Source organism: Protopterus annectens, chromosome 4.part0, assembly GCF_019279795.1.
Source record: "Protopterus annectens isolate FY-2018-M chromosome 4.part0, PAN1.0, whole genome shotgun sequence".
NCBI lineage: Eukaryota > Metazoa > Chordata > Ceratodontiformes > Protopteridae > Protopterus > Protopterus annectens.
In genome coordinates, this window is record NC_056733.1 from 779,408,342 (window position 1) to 779,418,042 (window position 9,701).

Sequence of the window (9,701 nt, forward strand, 5' to 3'; positions counted from 1 at the left end):
AAGTGATATAACCCACTAGGGAAGTAAAATGGGAAGGGCTTCTTATCCTTGAACATCTCATAAGCAATGGCCTCTGGGTTCCTAGGTTCCTCACAGCAGCCTGTGAAGAGTCAAACACTTGCTAAACTTACAGGATGGAGCTTGTTCATGTAATCTTATGAAGGTAAGCATGACACTTGCAGGCACTGGGCATCATGGGAAAATAGTGATCATGTACCAGTCAACATATGCTATGGAGAGACCTGTACTGGGACTAACACTGGTAACAGACTGCACACCCCAATGATGTTCTAGCACATCTGAGTCTAGCTTCTACTCAAATATCACTGCTGCCCAAAACATAAGATGTGAGCCCAGGAACACACCAATCTTACAGACTCTCCTTACCTGGGACCAGCAGCCCCAACAGGTTCTAGGAGGTGGTCTTAAGAACGGAATTCTTGCACTCCTGGACATGACTCAAGGGGGTCACACTCCCTGAAATCAAGATGATCAGGTTCCAAGCTCACTTCCACCAGTCAACCTGGGACAGAGCAGTACCAGCACCACAGAACACATCTCCCAAGGATGGACCTAGAGGAATGTTTCCCTTAGTCCACTGAAATAGTTACAGTCCTCACTAGCCAATGCCATGTTCACTATCTGACCACCTTGGGGGGGGGGGGTTGAGACCAGTACAAGGACTTGCATTCTGCTGGGTTTAGCTGTAAACTGCTATTAGTATCAGCCTTTGTGGTGATGCCCTGAAGTATGCCTGGTTGCGCTGTAGTGAAATCTGCTGCTAGTCTCTGCACGGTAAAGTGTAGACTGCTGCCACTTTTTTTGGTAGTGAGGCAGACCAACAGCATCTCCCTATGTGGTCTTACAGTGGCAGAGTTGAAAAGCCAAGATTCAAGGTAGTTTTATGGCATGTCACTTCAAAACTATTAAGGTAATGCTAGAGTGGACACTTTCTTGGAATGTGATGGCCAATGGTACATTATGAAGGTGTACTAGAGATGCAAATGCAGCCCTTTGCACACAAAGTATAATCCGAGTTGTTGCAATTAGCGGGAAAAAAAAATCTGGCAGGGTCAGGGAACAAGTGAACTGAAGTACCCAGGACACTATTAACATGCACTGGAAGAAGTGAACCACCATCTCTAACAAAGGCCTCTTTCAAGGTTTTAGTTGAATTGCAGTTGGAGATGAACCTAATCAAAACCAATAAAGGGGGGATGGTCAATGTTTATCTAGACTCTTGTCATATGTAAATGCACCCTCATAGAAGTGCACAGTGCTTTTGTGAAACAAAACACAGCTGGGACAGAACATGAATACCAAATCTAACATATTTGTCAGAATTCTGCCAACTAAAATGACGGAGCTCAACTTGGGTGGAGTGTTTTACAGTTCAACCCACTCATTTTCATTTGTTAAACTGCAACTAAGTTAGTAAAAGACATTTTTCCATGAGCTCATGGTAGTACAGAGTTGTAGTCTGTGATAGAAAACACTGCAATGCTGTTTTAAGGATAAAAATGCCCACACCAATCAATAGAATTCTGAAGGAATGAACTAGTGACCATGCCTCAGTGGGCAATCATGCAACTTTTGTGAGTAGGTACAACAGGATATTCTCAGAAAATGTGCCACATAAAATGTTTTAGTCAACAAAATGTTAAAATGTTCAGCACAAAGCATGTACAGAGACAAAAAAAAGGCCCTGGTGTTATAGAATCAATACGATTCTATACATCACACACACACTCCTGTACCTCCATCTGCATCCCAAAACAGGAAAATACTGCAAGATCTACATTTAATGTCCCCACTGAAGCAACATCCTTGCTTGGAGAGAGACAGAGAGAAGAAAAAAAAAACATGAATGTGACCGATAAATACTGCAAACTACTAGAATCAATGAACTAAGATTGACAGTAAATACAAAAAAAAAAAAAAAAAAAAAAAAAATCAATCAAATAAAGACAATGCGCTTCATATAAACATCTTAGGCAGAGTGCGCACCATAACCAACACAGGACATATTAAATAGAGAAAACAGATTTCCTCTGCAATGCAAAGCTATAAAAAGTCCAGTTCCTGTTTCACTGTAGCATCTTCACAGGTTGTGGTATATGGCTATGCTGAAAGTCTCTGAGATTCACAATTTTATTTATTTTTGTTTGAAATCCTGTAAAGAAGACCCTGTGTACACATCTTTGTTTTTCCATCTTCTTGCTTCTTGTTTACTTTTTTCTTTTTTTTTTTTTTTTTGCAAACACATTGAATCATTTACAAAATAAGGGGAAAAAAAAAAGAAAAAGAAAAACAAGAACAAAAATTCGTATTTGTGTGCATACAGGATCCAAGGAATAAATACATTCATTACTGCAATACATATCGATACAAAAAGAACACTGTCAAAAAGTGTTTGCACCATCTGCGGAAGAGACCAGACCAGACAAAATGAATATTATTTTTCACTCAACTTAAACGGCTCATTCTTCATTGGCGTTTGTTTTAAAATTGCCCAATAAATTTGTACCCTTTTTCCTTTGAAAGTTTCATGCTCCTTTGACTTTGGCAAAGGCAGGACTTTCATCAGTGACCCAGTACAGTCAGACCGACCATAGAACACATACTTTTCCCATCCCCTCTACATCAACTCTCAAACAAAAACTCCTAAATTTTGGTTACATTTGCCATGTTCCAAGAAATGGACAAGTTAATAAATGCCAGCTTGGAAAGGCTGAGAGAAGTAGAGTAGAAGTAAAGGTGACGTTCTGCATCAACAGCCCAGAAAAATTGCTTGGGCAAGAAAAGTCACAGGAGACAGCTAATCACATCACCACCTAGGTAACCCTTATCCTAACAGCATCTTATTGTATGTGGGCCCGACATTTTTCACACTGAGTGGTCTGCAAGAAGAAAGGGCAGAAAGACTACAGGTTACCATGCAAAGGTAATCTTATGTAAAGATAAAGTAGAATGAATTTAAAAAAATATATATCAGTGGTCATTACCCACTTTCACATTAACTGATAGAGACAGAAGAATTACATCTTCTTACAGACCAAAATCTGAAGGGGAATCCTGGGAAGTAGAAAAAGGTTCCACTTCTTCCTTGCACATTTTCATTTGAGGCACAGAAAGAACCTTTCTCGACTTTTACACAAACTAATGTATGTGCATATATTTGGACTGCTCTACTGGCTATTGTAAATGGCTGGAGATAACACTTTAGAGGATAACCCTCAATGTTCCTTTCTAAATTGAAAAGGAAATGCCAAGCTGTGGACAAGGCACTGTCTGGAAATACAGAATTAAAGCGACTTCCATCTTTTGGTGTACAAATCTATCTCCTCTGCATACAAACCCCATTACTCCTCCTGGAAAGGTGTACAGCTGTCAATCAAAAGATATGCCACTTCCTGAGTATTCGGCATAATTTCTCATATACCCCTTCAAAGTCTTTAATAACCTGGTCAGTTCAAGTGACTGCACTCCAATTTCAGAATGGAAAATCTTTTCCTCAGGAAGCACTGGAATGCTAACTGTGGAACAACGGGAAAATGGGAAAAACAAGATCAATTTTGACTGGCCTTTCTCTAGCTCTGTTGAGGTCTGAAACTGTAAAACTTTATGTAAACAATGAGATAAATACATAAAAAAGATTTTTTTTTTGTTTTTTTTTTTGTTTTTTTTTGGAGTCACACAAGGTTCCATACTCATTCAAATGTGCTTTGGTTTAAAAAATAGTTTGCGAATTTGGGTATGAGCTCTTATACAACTCTGCTACTATAACCCCCACCCCCCACCCCACAAAAGCATTCAGAACCTATGAGTAAAGCATAAATTTTCACAAAAGCTGCCGGGCCTCTATTTAAATTTTTCTTTCTGAGGCTCTTTGTGTCTTTCCAAAACAAAAAGTAACCCCATTTCTTAAAACCTTAAATATGAAACTAGTGTTCTGCTTTTTTCTTTTTTTTTCTAATTAAAATACAGAAAGTTTGATACAATACTATGTCTTACAAATGTAGTTGAGAGGCCAGCACCATAGGGGGCGCTAAGCAGTCCCTGAAGCTCTGAGCATCATTATTACTGTCACAGTTTGGAAATGTACCAACATTCATTCTCTAGAATACAACCCTACAACAGCTACATGAAAGACGGCTCCATTTGTACAAATCAGTCCTGCAATTACACAGACTTTATGTCGCAACTGTTTAAGTGCTGATAAAAATTAATTAAAAAAAAAATGAAACAAACGGAAAAGAAAAATTACCTCCTCTGTAACTACTTTGTCATAAAACTTCAAAATGATCAGCACTAAAAATCCCCTTTAATGTTGAAGGACAAAATACCAATATAAAAAATAAGGATCTTCTATTTAAAAACAAACAATCCCCTCTGCAGTTTTGACATTCATCACTTCTTGCATCATTATGACGCGTCTGAGGATATTGCATCCTGCACAATAAAGAAAACTGTGATGACATACATCTGTTTCCACTGAACTGGGCTATACAAGTGTCATGGCCTTCTGTACCAAATACCTTCCTTTTTACATGAACAAAAAATTGTACTCTGTTCTGAGTATGCTATTAACAAGCTATTAAAAACGAAGGGGGGGACAGAGGCTCAAAACAAAAAAAAAAAAAACGAAGGGGTATTATACATTTCAGTGCATCAGGAACCTCCTTGCCAATCTTAGACCAAGCTTATTTTTTTGCTTGCAATAATACCAAACAGTTAAATCATTTTGAAGTTTCAGACTCGGCTACTTTAACAGCCACTAGTTTAAGATCTGATCTAGGTGTAACCCAACCTACAATAGCAAGACTGGGGAAAACAGGTAAGACGAGAAGGAGTGAATTCTACAACTAGACTTGCACTGAGATCTTTGGAGTAAAAATCAGGCGATGCTTAACTCATGAGGTGAAAAAACAATGCAAAGAATGTACTCCTAGTAAATAAACCAATTACAGACATTCTCCCTTTCTCTACAGGGTCATTTATATTATTACATTTCCTCAGTTCAATGGAACTTATTACTTGTCTTCCTCCCCTTCTTCAGAGAAAGTCTACACTAACTTAATAGATGAACCTCAACGTTAAACTTTTTTTCAGCTGAACATGCTTACTTTTTTGGTCTAAATTGAAAAAAAAAAAAATAAAAGCTGTTGAACTGGTAAGTAGGGTCAACTGACACCATAAATAAAAGTACAATGGTCTTAAGCACACAAAACAAAACAAACAAAACATGTAAACCTTAAGCCAACTCACAGGGCAGAGCCTAACTGTTAGACATGGCGAACATTTTACTCAGCCAAGCATGCAACATACTGCTAGAAAACGGTCAAGTTATTTAATGGGCTGCAGTTTTGTGCAAGAAAGGAAAGGCAATGGAGGGTTCTCAACACACGAAGTGACCCAGTAAAAGTTCAAATGGATCCAATGCAGAAGGGTAGGTTTTTGAATACTTCAGTAAGCAGCTTCCCTGAGCTTCAGAATTCCACATCACTCTTGGTTAGAGTAAGCGTTCCAACTAATGTCTACATTATTACTTGGAGTGCAAGGGACTCGGAGGCTTTATTCCAATTTTCCCCAAAGTTCATCAAAAAGCAGAACCAACTCTGGGGAACAGCTGAATGCTCCTCCATTAGAAGACTTTTTTTTTAAACCTCTCCTCTTGTTGAGCAACTATTTCATCAGGCCTGCGGAACATTTTGGTGTCGCTGTATCAGACACACATGACTGACTTTTGGAGTGGTCCTACTGGCTCTGAAGTGACTGAAATGCCCATCTGCACTGCTGGCAAAAATGAACCCATCAACCAACAGACCAGATGGAGATCAGTTGCTAGCTCACTTATCTTGGGTGGGGATGCAAGCTGTCTCTGTACTGACCTCTGGCAAGTCCAGGGAGATATCTGGTGGGGCAAGAACATACTTTTTACATTGCAAGTACACAAAGTTTGCATAAATGCAAGTGAAAACACTGTATGCTAATGTTCCCAGAAGAAAACATGTGACAATCATCAAACAATGCTATCAGCCAAAGCATGAAGGTCAAGCCATAGTTATCAAGCCTTTTTGGTGAAAAAGAATATTCCAGAGCCCACACACAAAGGACAAAATAATGTGAAGCCTAGAGTCTTGAGGTCCACATGGGGAGAGAGATTAAAAACACTGAAGATCCCCTTTTCAACCCACTCCATAAGGTTTCAAACTTTATAAAGTCATCAACCATTGCTTATTAATACACTCAGCCTCAATGAAGAGACTTGGTCTTTGCAAATTAGATTAACATCACAGTATTACTGAGTCCAGACTGTTATATGCAAGAATGTGCGTAGCTTTCTATGGCTGTATATTTGCTTGGCTTCGTGTGACTAACATTTTATTTGCAGAGATCCTGGCTGGGTAAAATGCCCAAATGAAAAAGTCTCTACTTAATACACTTAAAATACATACAGGAAATTACTCTTCACTGACTTGACTTATTGTTCTCATGACTTATTGAGAGGTAGCAAGGTAACAAGTCTATAAAGACCTGTCTTTTTTTTTCTTTTTTTTTTTCTTTTCTTTTTTTTGAGTGAGGGGAGGATAACTGAACATACATACAAAATAAAAAAATAAAAGTACCTATGGAACTTGTAGCAAGTCCAACCTACACCCTAAAACAATCCCCAGAATTAACCCTAGACCTTCCAGTTTAAACATTCACATAAACATTACAAGAGTTCTTCTCCATTATAAAGCAAGTACCTCCATGTTTCAAAGCATATCCCTAAGTAGTAATAGAAAATGAAAGACCCCTGCTCACTTTAAGGGATTCTGTGGAAGGGCAACTAAAATTGACAACCACGGGAAGGCAGAAGAGAAACACTCAAGAATGCAAAGGAAGTGGAGAGCCAACCCATTGAGGGCCGACTGCCATTTTTGTTTCAACAAGAGAAAGCTTTCAGTTTTGATTTTTCTTTGGATAGCTCAGTGTGTAGACAATTACTACACAATGCCTTTGGCTCATTTCTGCATGCTGCAGGTATACACATATATATTCTTAAATGATGCTAATAGTGGCTAGATGGTAGCATCCTGTGCGCTGTCAGTTCAGGAGGTAAAGCAAGGAAGGTGAAATGACTGCGCAGAGGTACTGATATTTGGATTTACTGAAAGTTGGCACAAGAAATGAATCCTCCCCCAACCTAGCTGCCAGAATGTATGCTAGGATGGAGAGATACGGATATACCTGCTTAATGTAATATATTACCCAGAATGTCAATTGTCCTGTGCGTGCACTTGTATAAATAGATGTGTGAATGTATTTGTAAGCAATGCCCAATTCAGAAACATTTTCCTATTCTGCATGCCCATGATTGAATTTCACATTAGCTCCCTCCCTTAAGCAGCTGTCCACAGAAAGGTAATCAATGCAGAGTAAAAGCACATTCTCTGGAAATAATCCAAGTCTTTGGCTTATGACGGCGAGGTGTGCATTCGCAGGTGGCTGATCAGGTTCCGCTGCTGGGTGAATTTTCCACCACACAGTTGACATTCATAGGGCTTTTCACCTGAGTGGACCCGCATATGCTCGGTTAGGCGGTACTGCCTCGTGAAGCGCATCCCACACTCTTCACAAGCAAAAGGCTTGAGGCCCAAATGACTGCGCATGTGTCGTGTCATGGTACCCCGCTGTGTGAACATTTTGCCACATATATTACAAGGGAATGGCCGCGTCAGCCAGTGCGTCTTCTCATGCTGACGCAGAGTTGCAGGATCTTTGTAGCTCTTCTCACATACTGAACATTTAAATGGTCTGGAATCACTGCCATAAGGAGGGTTTGGGGCAGACAGATCCTCAGCTTCCTCTGCCTCCTCTTTCACATAGGAGTCTTCCTCTTTGATATAAAGCTCCTCCTCTGTGTGAGTCTCCACATGGGTATTGAGCTGCTCTGAGCTGGGAAAGCCTTTACCACATGGTATGCAAACATACAAGTTATCACCATAAGCCACAGACTCGAATCCTTCCTGTCTATACACATAATTTGCACTTGTGTGTCCACTCTCATTTTCACTGTGACCACTCTCTTCACTGTTCTCCTTACCATTCGCCACTTCTCGCTTGCAAGAAAAAGATTTCCCTGAACTGTTAACAGCATTCACTGTGCGTTCGGCTGACTTGCCAAGTGGGCCTACAATCACACCATTGGGCAGAGACTCGTTGTCCTCACCAACTTTTCCGCCATCTTTACTTTTGAATGCACTCTCCTTCTTTGCCCATTCTTTCTTGCGTGCAGAATGTCGCAGGCTTTTTCTCTGCTGTCCAGTGTCTGTCAAGGAGTGGTTTTCCTCCGTGATCTCCACTTCCATCACTTCACTGCTCTCGTCGTTTTGGTTGCTGGCTGCCGGGTCACTAAAAGAGGCACTGTTGGCGACACAGTTTGAGGCAGACTGTGGAGAATCCTGCTGAATTTCGTTGAGATGCACCTCATCCTGAGATTGTGGAGTTGAGACAGACGGGCTCTTCTTGGATAGGTCAAGACCAAGCTCCTGTTCACCACCACTGCTCCCGTTTGCATTACTGCTACCGTTTTTACTGCCTCCCCTGCTAGAAGTGAGCGAACTGTCTTGGTTTGGACTCGCATAGACCTCATCATCAGAAGCCTTCTGCAGTTCATTTGAGAGTGGGACAGTACTTTCTTGTACTGCCACAGAATATTGGTTATGGATAACCGGCGATGCATTTAGTCTATGACTTCTGATTGGTCTGCCACTGTTGAGGGTATTGACCTTGACAGGCATTGGTTTGCCATTCCTCTTTAACTTCTTCCTACAAATTGCAGCCAGATCATGCAACTGGAGGTAGCTTGCTGCAGTAAGGAGGGCACCAAAGTTCTGTTCACCATCTGTGTCAGATGGTGCACAAAGCTTCCCAGTGTAAATGAAATCCAAAACTTGTCTGAATACATTCGGGTTCACCATGTCTGTGTCCAAGTTAATCAAGTTGTCATGGAGGACCAGGGACTTGAAATACATGCTACTGGCTGCCAGGATGTTCTTGTGGGCACGGAACAATGCATTCTCCACGACAATAATGACATCACAGAGGAAACCTTTGGCTCGCTGCTGGTTGAGCTGAAGTAGCAATTGTTTGGCATGGTTTGGCAGTTCCATTTCCTCCTTCTAATCCACTCACCTGTTTTACCTGCAAACAATTATACAGAAAAAAAAAGTTAATCGTGGTGAAATCACTATCCCAGTATTACCACAGTTTCATTTATTATTTAAGTTTTAATACTTCAAGCTGCCCTGTGATTTACACTCCCATACCCAAAGCTGTACCACGCATTGAGTAGAGGTCAATGACAAGGTAAAGGCAGTAGGACTTTGGTATTATAGACCCATGTAAAATGGCAGAAAGGAGTGTGCAGAATATCGGAAGTACACACAGACAAAAAAGTACTTCCTGTCTGGACATGTTTCCATTGTAATGCTTATATGCTTCTTACCTCTATGGTATTAATCAATCATCATACTACTATTTGCTTCTCCAGGTCTGCTGCCGCAGTGCAGTGTATTTTATTATCAAGTCCCTGGTTCACTATGCCTTTTATTACATCCTTGGTTCCATTACTTAGTGTTAACCATAGATGGACTTCACTTAGGTCAGCTACACCATAGGAACCATGTTCCTTTACTAATTGCTAATGTTAT

At 40.4% G+C, this 9,701-nt stretch overlaps 1 protein-coding gene across 1 annotated transcript; it reads right to left on the reverse strand.

Annotated features, from left to right (window-relative positions):
* Window positions 1–825: 825 nt before the first annotated feature.
* Window positions 826–9,186, reverse strand: HIC2 (HIC ZBTB transcriptional repressor 2). Its single transcript, XM_044068732.1, has one exon. It carries the CDS (start codon window positions 9,159–9,161, stop codon window positions 7,464–7,466), a length of 1,698 nt encoding a protein of 565 aa, XP_043924667.1. The 5' UTR covers window positions 9,162–9,186; the 3' UTR covers window positions 826–7,463.
* Between the last annotated feature and the right edge of the window lie 515 nt (window positions 9,187–9,701).